At 60.9% G+C, this 17146-nt stretch overlaps 2 protein-coding genes across 2 annotated transcripts; one reads left to right on the forward strand and one right to left on the reverse strand.

Moving 5' to 3' along the window:
• The first annotated feature begins 920 nt into the window (after positions 1-920).
• On the forward strand, positions 921-3553 carry MRPS24 (mitochondrial ribosomal protein S24). The gene is made up of 4 exons (XM_065856754.2): positions 921-980; positions 2021-2089; positions 2176-2287; positions 3226-3553. Exons 1-4 carry the CDS (start codon positions 948-950, stop codon positions 3507-3509), a joined length of 498 nt encoding a protein of 165 aa, XP_065712826.1. The 5' UTR covers positions 921-947; the 3' UTR covers positions 3510-3553.
• A 5199-nt stretch (positions 3554-8752) lies between these two features.
• On the reverse strand, positions 8753-16278 carry MXD1 (MAX dimerization protein 1). Its single transcript, XM_065856645.2, has 6 exons — positions 16121-16278; positions 15938-16034; positions 13258-13287; positions 10629-10743; positions 9081-9240; positions 8753-9006 (listed from the first exon to the last, which is right to left on the reverse strand). Exons 1-6 carry the CDS (start codon positions 16191-16193, stop codon positions 8819-8821), a joined length of 663 nt encoding a protein of 220 aa, XP_065712717.1. The 5' UTR covers positions 16194-16278; the 3' UTR covers positions 8753-8818.
• Positions 16279-17146: the final 868 nt, after the last annotated feature.

Here is a 17146-nt window from a genome sequence, read left to right on the forward strand (position 1 = left end):
CCTCCAGTGCTCCCAGTACCCTGTTTGCCCAGTATCTCCCAGTAACCCCCATTAACTCCAGGGCCACCAGTTTTCCCCAGTATCCCCAGCACTTCCAGTCTCCCTCCAGTACTCCCCACTAACACAAGTACCCCCCGTCTGCCCAGTACCCCCATTAACTCCCAGTACCCCCAATACCCCAGTGCTCCCAGTATCTCCCATTGCCCCCACTACCCCTAGTACCCCCCAGTGCTCCCAGTATCCCCCATTAACCCAGTACCTCCATTAACCCTCATTAAGCCTCATTACCCCAATACCCCCATTACCCACATTACCCCAGTGCCCCCAGTGCTCCCAGTGTCCCTCATTACCCCCCAGTGCTCCCAGTATCCCCCATTACCCCAGTACCCCCATTACCTCATTACCCCCATTATCTACATTACCCCAGTGTTCCCAGTACCCCGAGTGCTCCCAGTGTCCCCCATTACCCCCACTACCCCCATTACCCCCCAGTGCTCCCAGTATCCCCCATTACCCCAGTACCCCCATTAACCCTCATTACCCCAATACCCCCATTACCTACATTACCCCAGTGTTCCCAGTACCCCCAGTGTTCCCAGTGTCCCCCATTACCCCTGTTACCCCCATTACCCCCCAGTGCTCCCAGTATCCCACATTATTCCCAGTACCCCCATTAACCATCATTACCCCAGTGCTCCCATTAATCCTCATTACCGCAGTACCCCCAGTGGTCCCAGTGTCCCCCATTACCCCCACTACCTCCCAGTACCCCCATTAATCCTCATTACCGCAGTACCCCCAGTATCCCCATTACCCCCGTGCTCCCGGTACCCCGGTGCTCCCAGTGTCCCCCATTACCCCGGTACCCCCGTCTCCCCGCACCCCGTTCCTCCGGCGCGGCCTCCAGCCGCCAGGGGGCGCTGCCCCGCCCGCCTCCCCGTGCCAAGATGGCGGCGCCCGCGGCTGCCAGGGCGCTGCGGGTGAGGGACGGGGGGACAGGGGACAGGGGGACACTGAGGGTGGGGATAGGGGGACACTGGGACAGGGGGGACACTGCGAGTGGGGACACCGGGGGCTCCAGGCCTGGGGGGTTGTGGGCTGGGGGGCGGATCTGGGGACACCGGGTATGGGGGACACCTGGTATGTGGGACACTGGGTATAGGGGACACTGGGGACACCGGGTATGGGGGACACTGGATACGGGGGACACCAGGTATAGGGGACATGGGGACACCAGGGACACCGAATATAGGGAACGTGGGGAACACCGGGTATGGGGTACATGGGGACACTGAATATAGGGGACATGGAGGACACTGGTTATGGGGGGCTCTGGGGACACCAGGGACACTGGATATAGGGGACACCAGGGACAGGGGGCTCCAGGCCTGGGGGAGATGTGGGCATGGGCGTGGGGTCTGGGGACACTGGGTATAGGGCACACTGGGAATAGGCGACACCAGTTGTGGGGGACACTGAGTATAAGGGACACCAGGGATGGGGGGCTCAGGCCGGGGGAAGTTGTGGGCATGGGGGGGCTCTGGGACATTGGTGGGGGGACACCAGGGGTGGGGGACAGGGGGACACTGGAGATGGGGGACATTGGTTATGGGGGCACCGGGGACTCTGGGCTGGGGGGTTATGGGCTGGGGGGGTCTGGGGACACTGGGAATAGGGGACAGCAGGTACTGGGGACGCTGGGGACAGGGGACACTGAGGGGGGGACATTTGGGATACAGGGTATAGGAATCACTGGGTATGGGGGCCACTAGGGACACTGAATATAGGGGACAGTGGGTGTGGGGGACACAGTGTAGGGGACAGCGGGTGTGGGAGACACTGGGGACACTGGGTACAGGGGGTCACTGGTCGCAGGAGGGGACAGGGACACCCTGTGGGGTGGTGGCTCCTCTCTGGGGACAGGAGCAGGGGGGCACAGGGTGGGGGGGCTCCAGGGCTGGGGGACACTGGGTGTTGGGGACACCAGGGCCCGCTGTCGCTCACCCTGTCCCCTCACCAGGCAGTGTCCCTCATCCACCGTGTCCCCGCTGGCACCCGGCTCCTCCACACCACCCCCGCCTGCCTCAAGGTGAGTCCTGGGGGTGTCACCACCCGCTCCTGGGTGTCCCCACCCCTCTCCCAGGTGTCCCCCCCTCTGACCCCTTGTCCCCGCAGACGCGGGCGGCGCGGGTGCGCGTGGGCAAAGGGGACAAGCTGGTGACGTACGAGGAGGCGCACGCCCCGCACTACATCGGCCACCGCAAGGGGTGGCTGTCCCTGCACACTGGTGGGTCACCCAGGGACCTGGGGACAGTGACACTGTGGTGGGGATGTGTGGGACGTGGGGGGCATTGTGGGGATGGGGACATGGGGGACAAGGGTGTCATGGGGATGGGCTGTAGGGTGTTGTGGGGACAGGGACGTGTGTGGTACGTGGAGACAGGACACGTGGGCATGGGGGGGCATGGGGACACGGCGAATGTGGACATTGTGGGGACAGTGGTGGGGGGACATGGGGACCGTGTGGGCAGGAGCACGTGGGACACCGGGGCATCCTGTGGATGGGACACATGGCCACCACAGGGCACAGGGACACGGTGGGGACAGGGACAGGTGGGTCACGAGGGCAGTGTGGGGATGGGGCATGGTGGGGATGGGGACATATGGGCCATGTGAGCACTGGGGACAGGGACATGAGGGACACTGGGGCATCCCAGGAATGGGCCACACGGTCACCGTGGGGCACAAGGACACAGGGACATGGTGGGGATGGGGACATAAGGGACACTGGAGCATCCCAGGAGTGTGCCACACGGTCACCACAGAGCACAGGGACATGGTGGGGACAGGGACATGTGGGACACTGGGGCATCCTGGGGATGGGACACATTGTCACCATGGGGCACATGGACACAGGGACACGGTGGGCACAGGGACATGGAGACAGGGACACTGGGGCATCCTGAGGATGAGCCACACGGTCACTGCGGGGCACAGGGACACGGTGGGGACAGGGACATGGAGACAGGGACATGAGGGACACCAGGGCATCCTGGGGGTGGGCCACACAGTCACCGTGGGACATGGTGACACAGTGGGGACAGGGCCATATGGGACACCGGGGCATCCTGCGCAGAGGGCCACACGGTCACCGCGGGGCACAGTGACACGCCGTGGCCAGGGCCGCATGGGACGACCTGGCGCCGTGTCCCCGTGTCCCCTCAGGGAACCTGTGCGGCGAGGCGGGCGCGGCGGAGCGGGCGCTGGAGGACGCGTTCCTGCGGCGCTTCCTGCGCGGGACGTTCCCCGGGGCGCTGGCGGACGCGCCGGTGCTGCGGCGCCGCGGGAACGTGCTGGTGCTGAGCGCGGCGCTGGTGCAGACGCTGCCGCCCCAGAAGCTCTACTTCCTGCTGGGCTACAGCGAGACCCTCCTGAGCCACTTCTACAAGTGCCCCGTGCGCCTGGAGCTGCAGACGCTGCCCGCGCGCATCCCCTACAAGTTCCTCTAGGGACACGGGGACACCGCGGCAATAAAGACGCGTTGTGCCCAGAACTGGTCCTGTGTCCCCAGGGTCATTCCATGTGCCACCCTGTGTGTCCCAGGTCCTTCTATTGCCTCCAGCAGCCCCAAAGCCACCTGGGGTGTCCCACCTCCTTCTGCCACTTCCTCGTGTCCCCAAAGCCACCCCTTGTGCCACCTGGTGTATCCCAGGTCCTTCTGCCACCTCCTGTACCCCCACATGCCACCTCACATGTCCCAGCTCCTTTTGCCACCTCCCGTGTCCCCAAAGCTACCCTATGTGTCCCAGCTCCTTCTGCCACTTCCTTGTGTCTCCAAAGCCACCACGTGTGTCACCTCATGTGCCTCAGGTCCTTCTGCCACCTCCTGTGTCCCCAAAGCCACCCCATGTGCCACCTGGGGGTGTCCCAGGTCCTTCTGCCACCTCCTGTACCCCCACATGCCACCTCCCGTGTCCCCAAAGCCACCCCATGTGCCACCTGGTGTATCCCAGGTCCTTGATGCCACCTCCTGTACCCCCACATGCCACCTCCCGTGTCCCCAAAGCCACCCTATGTGTCCCAGCTCCTTCTGCCACTTCCTTGTGTCTCCAAAGCCACCACGTGTGTCACCTCATGTGCCTCAGGTCCTTCTGCCACCTCCTGTGTCCCCAAAGCCACCCCATGTGCCACCTGGGGGTGTCCCAGGTCCTTCTATCACCTCTAGCACCCCCAAAGCCACCCCATGTGCCACCTGGCATGTCTCAGGTCCTTCTGCCACCTCCTGTGTCCCCAAAGTTACCCCGTGTGCCACCTCATGTGTCCCAGCTCCTTCTGCCTCCTCCTGTGTCCCGAAAGCCACTTGGGGTATCCCAGGTCCTTCTGTCACCTCCTGTGCCTTCATGTGCCACATCAGGTGCCACCTCCTGTGTCCCCAATGCTTCTGCCACCTCCTGTGTCCCCAAAGCCACCCCACATGTCACCCTGTATGCCCCAGGTCCTTCTGTCACCCCCTGTGCCACCCCATGTGTCCCACATGTAGGGGACATCCCAGCAGGCCACAGTGTCAGCTGTGGCGATGGTGACAATGGTGGCAGCAGCTGCTGTCACCCTGTTGGTCACCCCCTTGCCTGTGACCCAGAGGGGACAACAGGGGTGTTGGGGACGTGTGGGGCTGGTGTCACCTGCCCGGTCCCTGCTGCTGGTGGAGCTTCCTTACCTGGGGTTTAATTACCTGTTTAATTACCTGATTCATTATCTGCCCCCTCCTGGGTGCTGCTCCACCCACCACAGGCAGCGGCAGCTCCCAGTTTGCACCCAGGAGCTCCCAGTCCCTCCCAGTAACCCCCACTTACTCCCAGTAGGCAGCAGCAGCAGCTCCCAGTACACACAGAGACGCTCCCTGTAGGCACCCAGTCACTCCCAGTCACATCCAGTTACTCCCAGTAGGCAGCACTGAGCTCCCAGCACACACAGAGAAGCTCCCAGTATGTACCGGCAAGCTCCCAGTCACTTCCAGTACACACCCAGCAGCTCCCAGTAAGCAGCAGTGATGTCCCACTAAGCAGCAGTGATGTCCCAGTATGCACCCAGGAGCTCCCAGTAAGCAGCATTAAGCTCCCAGTATGCACGCAGGAGCTCCCAGTTTGCACACACGAGCTCCCAGTCACTCCCAGTAGGCAGCACTGAGCTCCCAGTTTGCACTCAGCAGTTCCCAGTATGCATGCAGAAGCTCCTGGGCACTTCCAATAGCTCCCAGCTACTCCCAGTATGCAGCACTGAGCTCCCAGTATGCACCCAGCAGCTCCCAGTTTGCACGCAAAGAAGCTTCCTGTAGGCACCCAGTACACTCCCAGTCACATCCAGTTACTCCCAGTAGGCAGCACTGAGCTCCCAGTACACACAGAGGAGCTCCCAGTATGTACCGGCAAGCTCCCAGTCAGCCCCAGTACACACAGAGGAGCTCCCAGTAGGCAGCATTGAGCTCCCAGTTTGCACCCAGCAGCTTGAAGTAAGCAGTAGTGAGCTCCCAGTATGCACGCAGGAGCTCCCAGTCACTCCCAGTAAGCAGCAGTGAGCTCCCAATTTGCACCCAGCAGCTCCCAGTTTGCACGCAGAAGCTCCTGGGCATTTCCAGTAGCTCCCAGTCACTCCCAGTAGGCAGCACTGAGCTCCCAGTTTGCACCCAGGAGCTCCCAGTATGCACCGGCAAGCTCCCAGTCACCCCCAGTACACACAGAGGAGCTCCCAGTAGGCAGCACTGAGCTCCCAGTTTGCACCCAGGAGCTCCCAGTACACACAGAGGAGCTCCCTGTAGGCACCCAGTACACTCCCAGTTACTCCCAGTCACTCCCAGTAGGCAGCACTGAGCTCCCAGTTTGCACCCAGGAGCTCCCAGTACACACAGAGGAGCTCCCTGTAGGCACCCAGTACACTCCCAGTTACTCCCAGTAGGCAGCACTGAGCTCCCAATTTGCACCCAGGAGCTCCCAGTACACCCAGAGAAGCTCCCTGTAGGCACCCAGTACACTCCCAGTTACTCCCAGTCACTCCCAGTAGGCAGCACTGAGCTCCCAATTTGCACCGAAGAGCTCCCAGTACACCCAGAGAAGCTCCCTGTAGGCACCCAGTACACTCCCAGTTACTCCCAGTCACTCCCAGTAGGCAGCACTGAGCTCCCAATTTGCACCCAGGAGCTCCCAGTACACACAGAGGAGCTCCCTGTAGGCACCCAGTACACTCCCAGTTACTCCCAGTAGGCAGCACTGAGCTCCCAATTTGCACCCAGGAGCTCCCAGTACACCCAGAGAAGCTCCCTGTAGGCACCCAGTACACTCCCAGTTACTCCCAGTCACTCCCAGTAGGCAGCACTGAGCTCCCAATTTGCACCCAGGAGCTCCCAGTACACACAGAGAAGCTCCCTGTAGGCACTCAGTACCCTCCCAGTTACTCCCAGTCACATCCAGTTACTCCCAGTAGGCAGCACTGAGCTCCCAGTTTGCACCCAGCAGCTCCCAGTGCCCCCCCCCTCCCCCAGCACATGCATCTCTTTCATAATGAAATAATTTATTTCTAACAGTGGAACAATCCAGAAATATCCAAAAACACAGCAAAAGGTCTAAAACACGGAGTTCCTAAAAAACGCGTCCGAAAAAAAGCACCACGGGAGGGGGACGGGGGGGTCCCGGTGACAACAACGGGGTCCCAGATAAACCAACACGAACCCGGAGCCGCGTGGGTGTTGGAGAAGAAACGAATGGGGAAAATGATGGGAAAGCACAATTAAAATGTAAGAAAAATAAAGCCCAACCAACCTGGCTCGGGATGCGAACAGGAAGTGACAAAACCAACCCAAAAAGGGGGTTTTGGCGCGGGGGGAGGTGGCAGCGGCTCCTGGAGACCCCGGGGGTGCGGCGGGAGCTGTCAAAGGGTCCTGTGTGCGGGTTGTTAATGGGGATGCTGGTGGTCGGGGGGTTGTGGGGCCCGAGGGGCCGGGGTGCGGGTTTGGGGTGTTCTGGGGGGTCGGGATTGGGGATGTGCTGCTGGCAATGGGGCGGGGGTGGGGGTGGAAAATGGGGGGGAGAAAAGGGGGGGAGAAAAGGGAGGGGAGAAAGGGGAGGGGAGAAAGGGGGGAGGGAGAAACGGGGGGGGAAGAAGAAAAGGGGGGGGAAGAAGAAAAGGGGGGGGAGGGGGAAGCGGGGAAAAGAGGGGGAAAAGGGGGGGGAAGGGGGGGGAAAGACGGGGGAAGAGGGGGGGAAGAGGGGGGGAAGAGGGGGGGAAGGGGGGGAAGAGGGGCAAAGGGGGGGGAAAAGGGGGGAAAGGGGGGAGAGGGGGGAGGGGGGGGAAAGGGGGGAAAGAGGGGGGGAAAGAGGGGGGGAAAGAGGGGGGGAAAGAGGGGGGGAAAGAGGGGGGGAAAGAGGGGGGGAAAGAGGGGGGAAGGGGGGGAAAGAAGGGGGGGAAGGGGGGAAAGAAGGGGGAAAGAAGGGGGGGCAAAAGAAGGGGGGGAAAACAATAAAGCCACCCCCGCATGTCATTTCACCAACAGATGCCACTCAAACAGGCACAGCACCGAAAAACGAGTCGAAACCTCAAGACCTGGGTCTGTCCCACCGACACAAACCCCCGTACCCGCGCTTCCCTCCCCACGGAGCTGCCCCGACCTCCCCGGCTTCAGGCCTCAAAATGCCGATATCCTGTGGTTTTGTCTCTGTGCTTTCCATCTTTTTGCCTTCTTCCCTCCGTTTTTGGGAGCCGGGGGTGCTGAGGGTTTGTCCCCCCCGGGGGATGGAAAAGCCCTCGGAGCTCGATGGGCAAAGAAGCATCTGTTAGCGCAACATCTACTTATCCAAGTCTGAAAACGTCTAGAAAAGGCAGAAAGTCGTAGGGTAGAAAAAGGAATAAATAGGATTTCTAGCTGGCGTCTCTGTACATTCCCTGGGCTCTCGGGCCGGACCCCCCCGCTACGGGCGCTGGGGGCTCTGCCCCTTTTCTTGGCGTGTTTGGGTGCGAAGGCGGCGACCGAAATCCTCGGGGAGCCCGTTCGGTGCCCCGAAAGCTCCTCCCGTGGCTGGGGAAGCGTTTGGGCCGCCCGGGGGGACCCCCCGGTTATTGCTGAGCGGTGGCTGGAACAGGACCCGGCGTCGCTTCTGGCCAACGGCTGAGGCATCGTCTTGGTTTTTTGTGCTAAAGGGCTGGAGATCGTCTTGGTTCGTCTCTCCGAGGTAGAATTAAATTGTCCCCGAGACAAGAGGAGAAGGGGATGGTGGAGCGAGGGCGACGCGCAGAGCCGGGACGGCGTGGGGACGGGAGCAGGTTTGGGGCACTCCGGTACAACTCCTGTGCCCCCGCGGGACGTGACGCAGCCGAAACGCTCGGTGTGCCGACACCGACTCGTCCCCGCGCTCCAAACCGCCCGAGTGCAGCTCCGTCCCTGGATCCTCACCCAAAACGCGGCGTTTGGGCCTCGCCGCCGACCAGCGCGTACGTGAAGTCGCCGGGCAGATGTGGGGACACGGGACAGCGAGCGTGCGGAGGTCACTGCCAGCGCCGTGACGTCCTCGGGCGCAGCGCGGTTGGAATGTTCGGTGTGCAGAGGGAGTTTGGACGGGAAGAGAAGCCGGCGGGCGCGCCGGGGCCGAGCTCGGGGAGCAGCATCGCCCGCAGCCCCGCGCGGTTTAGGACTTGGGCAAAGCTCAGCTTTGCGTCGGTCTGCGGGACGCGGGGACGCTCGAGGTGCAGAGCGGCGGGACGGTCGGGTGTGCTACCTAAGGAGATCCAGAGGGGAAACAGCGACGGGTGGAGCAGCTCCGGGATCCGCTTCTTATAGCCCGGGAGAGGGTTTGTGGCCGCTCTGCAGCTTCAAGCGCTTCAGGCCGGCGCTGGAGTAGCCCTCGTCGCTGCAGACGCTCTGCAGGCTGCCCCGCTCGTCCGAGTCGCTGGGGCTGCTGCTGCTCCAGTCGAGGTCGGCGGGGAGGTCGTCCATGCTCTCCACGTCCACGTCGATCTCTTCTGCAAGAGGGACGTTGGGGTTACGCCGCGGCCGGACGGAGCCGGGCCCGGCGCCGCCGCGGGACGGGACTCACCGCGGTCCGAGTCGGAGCGCTCCGAGGACACGGCCGAGCCCACGCTGTCCGTGCGCGTCCGCTCCACCCCCAGCTTCTCCAGCTGCCGCTTCAGGTGCCGCTGCTCCCGCTGCAGCTGCTCGATCTGGTGCACGGCTCGCCGGTCGTAGTCCTCGAGCTTCTGCAGAGGGCGGGAGAGAACAGACCTGAGCCCCCAGCTTCGAGTGAAACGTGGTTTTTGCTGCCTGAGGTAACAAAGCGCGACCACCAGCAGCTGCCGAGGGCTCCTGCTCCAGCACAGGGCCCTGCTCAGGGTGCCTGAGAATCTGTGAATTGTTTTGGTTGGAAAAGCCACTCAAGATCATGGAGTCCACTCATAACCCACCCCTGGCACTGCCCCATCTCCTGAGAACCTCATGTCCGTCTGTCCAGCCCTCCAGGGATGGTGACTCCAGCACTGCCCTGGGCAGCCTGTTCCAATGCCCCACAGCCCTTTGGGGAAGAAATTGTTCCCACATCCAACCTCAACCTCCCCTGGCGCAACTTGAGGCCGTTTCCTCTGCTCCTGGCGCTTGTTCCTGGGGAGCAGAGCCCGACCCCCCTGGCTCCAAGCTCCTTTCAGGCAGTTCAGAGATCAGAAGGTCTCCCCTCAGCTCCTGTTCTCCAGCTGAACCCCCAGGTCCCTCAGCCGCTCCCATCACACTTGTGCTCCAGCCCCTCACCAGCTCCATTCCCTCCTCTCAACTCGCTCCAGCTTCTCCCTGCAGCTGCGCTGGATCTTGTCCCATCCTATTTACACATTTTCAGAGCCTCTGATAACCAGGGAGTTAAGCACCGGCCGACGCCAGCGCTGCCCTGGTTACCCCTCAGCTCCTAAAGCTCTAATCACACCCAGTGAGGAGAAACCTTTTGAGTCCAAGTGTAAAGGATAGAGAGGGACAGGGGGGTGGTCAGTAGGTCAGAGAGGTTCTCCTGCCCCTCTGCTCTGCCCTGGGGAGACCACACCTGGAATATTGTGTCCAGTTGTGGCCCCTCAGTTCCAGAAGGACAGGGAACTGCTGCAGAGAGTCCAGCGCAGCCACCAAGATGCTGAAGGGAGTGGAGCATCTCCCGTGTGAGGAAAGGCTGAGGGAGCTGGGGCTCTGGAGCTGGAGAAGAGGAGATTGAGGGGGGACCTCATTCATGTTCACAGAGATCTAAAGGGGCAGTGTCAGGAGGATGGAGCCAGGCTCTTCTCGGTGACAACCAGTGACAGGACAAGGGGCAATGGGTGCAAACTGGAACACAGGAGGTTTCACTTAAATTTGGGAAGAAACTTGTTCCCGGTGAGGGTGTCAGAGCCTGGCCCAGGCTGCCCAGGGAGGTTGTGGAGTCTCCTTCTCTGCAGACATTCAAACCCGCCTGGACCCCTTCCTGTGGAACCTCAGCTGGGTGTTCCTGCTCCATGGGGGATTGCACTGGATGAGCTTTCCAGGGCCCTTCAACCCCTCACATTCTGGGATCCTGTGCAAAACGCGTCCGTGCCTGATCCGTAACCCATCGCCGGGATCCGCGCCCCGTGTCGCTCACCTTGATGTGGGACTGTGCGCGGGTCAGCAGGCTCAGCGTGGTGTGTCTCCCGGCGTCAGCGCCCGGCGGCACCAGCCCCTTGAGCTTCTCCAGGCACAGCCGCAGGTGCGCGCGCCTGCAAACACAACACGGGGTTCACCGCATCCACCCCGGCAACGCCGAGGAGAAATATAACACAGAACCATCGCTGTAACAACCCAAATGCACATCCCGGGTGCACATACACACACACAACCCCAACGCCTACGACTTGAAACTAAAACATGCTGTTGCTTTAACACACGTTATCTGGGAACTGTGTTTCGTGATTCTGAAAGTGTGATGTAAATGAATGAAGTATATGAATGACTATAAAACTAAGTAAGTAAGCGGCTGTAGGAAAGAACTGGAGGTAATCCTGGATCGGATGTAGTAGAAACATATAATAATATATAAGAATATAAGGCAATACATTTGGAGTTGTCAAGGACTTTCCAAAGGTTTCAGAGTTCACCTTAGAGCATCAGGTCTGGGTGCCAACAGATCGAACTGCTCAACTGATGAACATGATAGAAAACACCGAGAAAACCGCAGCCGGACAACGGGACACCCCCAAAAAACAACTGCAGCTCTGGCTGATGCCACCGACAAACCACAGCGCCTTTTGGGGCGTTTGCTGGCAAGGAGCTGCCGAAGAACACGGCTTTTTGGGCGAGCAAACCCGCTTTTGGGCTTTCTCCTCCCAAAAAGCTTTACTGCGGGGACGCTGCTCGGTCACCACGTCACTTTGGTAGCACCGGGACAGACGCTGTGGAGCTGGAAACCCAGTTGGAACGGGTCAGTTTTGGCTCCATCGCCGTGGCTGGAACAGCAGCAGGTATCCAAAGGGATGCAGCACCGGCTGCTTGGCGCTGGGAACCTGCGTCACACCCCGATTTTCTCAGCATTAACACGTCGGTTCAGGTTCTATCGCTCACAAAGCACTGACAAGGACACTCCGGTTCCTCAGGGTTGTCCCTTGGCTCACAGTGCCCGAGCTGCTCCGGCACCGGCTGCTTCCCCGCGTTTGACACCATGGCAGACGCACATCCCCCTGTGCCCCACACTTCCCTTCGCTGGGTGTGGGCACATCGCCCCTCTCCTGCAATGAGGCAGTTAACAGCTCCTTTTGTTAACCCTCTGTCAGTTGGTTAGGAGAGGGGACGAGGGGTCTGGAAGTTTCTGGGCACCCATAGCCAGAGCAGGGGGGGTGCTGAGACGTTTTGGGGCACCCATAGCCAGAGCGGGGGTGCAGAGCAGCTGAGAAGCTTCTGAGTGCCCACAGCCAGCTCTGACAAGACTATAAAAACGGGATTCTCGCCGATGTTCCCTTTGTGTGCTCCTCTCGGAGCCGTGGGCCAAAATACAACCGGGAGACCTCCTGGTACCGGGACTGTCTCATCGCCACGTGTGGGTGTTTTCCTCACTAGACAAGTGTATTTTCCTGGGGTCAGGGATGGCGCTGGTATCATTTTCATGAGCCACGTGTATGCACACTGTGCATCTCCATTATTCTTATTTACTGTACCCCAAGAACTTCCTCAACTGATATCCGAGCCTGTATTTTATGTCACCGGAGCGCTAACCGATTGTATAAACCCCATTTCTAATCGGTTGTTTTGCTGGACTTTCCTGGACAGAATAAGTCTGGTTTGGACCTCGGTTGTCCACCTACAACTAATTTTGGGGTCCCACCGTGACAGACGCCCCAACCCCAAGTTTCAGGGCACGTTTTCGGGCAGCGGTTGCAACACCCACCTTAGAAACACCCGATGGACACCGACAGACGGGTGTTTGCAAGTGCCCGTTTGGGGCACGCGGGGAGGAAACGGGCGCTTGCACACTCAAATCCCTCCAGAATTACAACGTGGACGGAACACGTGGGCCAAGATGAGGTTTTGTGGGCACAGATGAGGACGAGAAGCTGGCCCCGCGGCAGCAAAATCAAGATTTTCAGCTGCTGCTAAAGCAAAATACCCCGTTCGCACCCGAAAAACAAGGAATGGAAAAAACCCAGCCGGCCCTGCCCAGCAGAGGTTGCGCAGGAGCAGCAACAACCCGCCCGGCCAGCGCCGAAGAGCGCCCGGTTTCACAACGCCGGAGCCAACCGGGGTTTCCGCTTCCAACCCGACTGTCAGAGCACGTTTCTGCCCCCCTGAAACCGCTGCCATGCTTAAAACCCCCCAAATCCCACTGGTTTGTGGTAATAAATGAGAAGGGCTGAGCGAGCATCGCGCGGTGGGTTTGTCTCGTTTCTCGCTCAAAGGGGAGGAAAAGTCGGAGCATTTGCGGCTTGTGCAACGTTACCGATGGGATTGCGACACCACTCGGGCTGAAGAAGGCGACAGGGACACCGGGCGAGCCCGAAGTCACCAAATTCTCATTTTCTCACTCTTTTCACATGAGGAATAAAACCCCCTGGGCTTTTCTAACCCACGACACCAGGCTCAGTTCTGCCTCAAGATACAAACCAACCGATAAATAGAATTCCCACCTCTTTATCACGTAGCTGCTCCAATAGCAAATCCGACATCAGGGCCCTTTTTGGTGTCACTTTGTCCCGTTGTCCCCCCCGCTCCCCATCCGATTCATGCAAACCTCCAGCGCTCACCTGTTCTTTTCCATCTCGTTGTGCGTTGACCTGAAAGAGAAAGAACCAATTAGTGACTCCTTCGTTAGGCTCCGTGATCGGGATTAATTTAGGAAAAACGTGGGAAAACGGCGAATTTGGCGTCGCTTGGTGAAGTGGGGATGGTGAAAAGGCCGCATGGACACATAGCCCGGTGCAATGGAGAAAATGGGAGAAAAACAGCAATAAAAGGGTCAGTAAACCCAAAAGATGGCATTTGTAAAGCAGAGAGGCTTAAGTTTTAGAACTAGGACTAAGATTAAGCTGCTGTATCGATGCAACCAGCCCCTGTTGCATGGAACGCGGGTTTTGGGGCAGCACAGGTGCCTTGAGGCATGTGGGGTTTGGTTTGTAAAGCAGCTTTTTGAAGGTTTCTCGCACAAGGAAAGCAACGGGAGAACCTGTGCCCCAAACGAACGCGACGTGAAGCCCCGGTGGGCGTTAAATCCGTTCACAAATGCCCTGGAAGCTCCTGATTTCGGCAAAGCAAGAGGAGGCAGGAAACACAAACCGCTGCTTGTTTTCTGTCCCTCGAAACCCCAAATCGCTGCATTGGCACTGGGATGATGTGCGGGAAGAGCCGCTTCCCACCCGCTCCTCCCTTCACACCTCGAGAAGCCGCTGGTTCTAATTAAAGGCGAAACATCGTTAATGTCGGTGAGGAACAACCCACGTCGAGGCTCTGGGTGGATTTTGGGGAGGATAATTAAGCAAAAAAGAAGGGAATGGGACCCACGGCAGCTGCGTGGTTTGAATATAGCACAGATCAGTGATCTAAATCTTCCTAAAAGGAAACTCAGAGTGTGCGAAAAACACCCGCAGTTCACTTGGTGAGGAGCCCAAGGCTTCACCCGCACCCCGAAACCCGCGGGGAGGGGACGTGGCTGCGATTTGGGCTGTGCCGGCTCTCAAAGGTCGCGGCACGCCGGGGAGTTTGTGACACTGTGGCACGTCTGGTGACACCGCTCCTCCCTGGGCAAACAGCTGGAAACGAGCCGGCGAGCGCAGCGACGCGTCCGCACGAACACAACGGTGTTTCACCCGAAGCTGTTTCGAGGTGCCAGACATGTCCTGGCATGGGGGTGACACTCAGGAGCTCGATGACACCCAAGGGGTTTTAACGCTCTTAAAGCGGCTGAATAAACCACCGGAATGAGCAAAATGCACACGGGGACTCCGCGACACAGGCGATACCGGCGTAGGGAGCGGGAGAGCGAGCAAATAAAACACAACACGGGAGCGTTAGGGGATTAATCCCCGGGTCTGCGAGGAGCAATTAAATACAGCCCGGGAAAAAATCCAAACCTGGTGGGACCTGCTCCTGAACACGACAAAAGGAGTTTTTTCAAAGGAAAGCAGGACTTGGTGATATAATTTAAGGGTTGAATGAAACCCAAGCGATTCCCTGCGCTCGGTTGAACAAAATCTCGCTTTCTTTAGGGTGAATCCTGGCGGATGGGGATGGTTTCACTTCCCGAGCTCGGCACAAGCTGAAATCAAAAGCCCAAGTTCCACATTGCGCCACGTCAGGCGCCCGCACGGTCCCCACCCCGGTTTGCCCCAAACGGGCGGGTTCTCCCTCGTATCTCATGGGGAGGTGCCGGGGAAACACCGGGAAGGGGGACGTGAATTGGGGGTGACAACAGGGACCCCTCGGGGGGAGGGAAGGGGACGGCGTGACACGGGGGTGACACAGGGGTTGAGGCAGAACATGAGGTCCCGGTGACAGGAGGGACCCCCAGCCACACACCCCATGACAGCGGGACCTGCTCGGTCACCCAGAGACAGGAGGGTCCCCAGCCCTGTCACACGCCCTGTGACGGAGGGACCTGCCCGGTCAGCTGGGGACAGGAAGGTCCCCTGGGGACAGAAGGGTCCCCAGCCCTGTCACACGCTCTGCAACAGAGGGACCTGCCTGGTCAGCCGGGGACAGGAGGGTCCCCTGGGGACAGGAGGGTGTCCCCAACCCCAACAGCTCCCGGTGACAGCAGGATCCTACCAGACACGGTCATCCGGGGACAGGAGGGTCCTCCAAGCCTGGGGACACACACCCGGTGACAGTGGGACCCAACCGGTCACCTGGGGACAGGAGGGTCCCCCCCAGCCCTGCCAGGTGCCCCATAACAGCAGGACCTTACTGGGCTTGGTCACCGAGGGACAGGAGGGTCCCCCCAGCCCAGCCAGCACCTGGTGACAGCGGGATCTGACCAGACCCTGTCACCGGTCCTCCCAGTCACAAGCCCTGTGACAGCAGGACGTGGGGACAGGAGGGTCCCCTGGGGACAGGAGGGTGTCCCCAGCCCCAACAGCCACTGGTAACAACGATCCTACCAGACCTGGTCACCGGCGACAGGAGGGTCCCCCCAGCCCTGCCAGGTGCCCCAGGACAGTGGGACCTGGTGACCGCATGTCCCATGACAGCGGGAGCTGCCCGGTCCCCCGGTGACAGGAGGGTGTCCCCGGCCATATACCCGGTGACAGGGGCACCTTACCGAGCCCGGTTCCCCGGTGACAGGAGGGTCCCCAGCCCGGCCACACACCCCGTGACAGCAGGAGCTGCCCGGTCACCGGGGTCAGCCCCTCCCGCACTGCCCGGACCGGCCCGCAGAGCTCGGCGGGTCCGTCCGGCCGCGGCCGCTCCCGGTGCGGGTTTCCCCGGTACCTGCTGCCGCCGCCGCTCCTCCTGGCCTTGGCTCGGCGCCGCAGGGCCTCCCCGTCCTTCCCGCCGGGCAGCAGCGAGGCGTAGCCGTGCTCGGCTTCTGCGGAGACACAACCGGGGCCGCCGGTCACACCGGGCCCGCCTCAGGGGGCACCGGGCCGGGGCGGGGTGGGGAGCCAGCGGTACCTCGCTCCCGCCGCTCCAGGTAGTCGGCCGCCTCCAGCAGCAGCTGGATGCTGAGCCCGCCGCACGCCGCCATGTCTCCGCTGGGAGCGCCGGGCCAGGAGCGGCTGCGGCGGCCGGCGGAGCGCGGGGGGCGGCGGCACCGTCTGTCCGCCTCGCCCGGCCGTTCCACCAGGCCACGCCCTCCGCCGCCGCTCATTGGGCGGTGTCCCGCTGCCGCCGCTGCCTATTGGAGGAAGGAGAAGGGAGGCCCCGCCCAGCGCCCTCACGGGAGGGCGGGCGTTAGGGGGCTGTGTCCGAGGCCACGCCCCACTCTCGCTGTCATTGGCCGAGAGCTCCACGCCCTCCCGCCGTTGGCCCGGCCTCCCCCCGCGACGCCCCGCCCACTGGCTTCATCCGTGCCGCACCCCATTGGGCGGCACGCCCTGCCACGCCTCTGGCCCTGACTCACTTCCTGCCCGGGCAGCCAATGGTGGAGCGGGAAGCCGAAAGGGGCGGGGTGTCAACTCCAGCTGGCAACGCGGACTCGATCCGGGGGGGGAGCAAAAGGGAACTCGTGGACCCCCAGGGACGAACCCGGGACCCCCCTAGTGCTGGAACCCCCCATTCTATACAGGGAGCCCCCCGTTCCCCAAGGCCCCCCCCAGGTCAGGGAGAACCAAGGCACCCCCTCAAAAGCACCCAAAGCCCCACTCTCCCCCACCCCACAGTCCCCCCGGGGTGACAACCAGCAGGTGACAAGGGGCTCCCAACCCGGTGATCTGGAGGGGCCAGAACCAGCCCCCATCTACCCCCCCAGCACCTCCATTTCAACCCCAGGGCTTCCCTCACCCTCCGCGCCCCCTGCCCAGGGTGAGCAGCTGTTAATTAGCAAACCTCATTAATTAGCAAAAGACAGAAGCAAAGCAGCGAGCGGACACCTCGCTGGGGGAAAACACCCAGCCCAGCCACCAAAAAATAAGTGAAAAAGTGTTTTTTTTTTCAATAAAAGGCCCAAACGGGCACAGCCACACGTGGTTTAATTGATTT

The sequence above is a fragment of the Patagioenas fasciata genome, chromosome 26, assembly GCF_037038585.1.
Source record: "Patagioenas fasciata isolate bPatFas1 chromosome 26, bPatFas1.hap1, whole genome shotgun sequence".
In the NCBI taxonomy this organism is placed as follows: Eukaryota; Metazoa; Chordata; class Aves; order Columbiformes; family Columbidae; genus Patagioenas; species Patagioenas fasciata.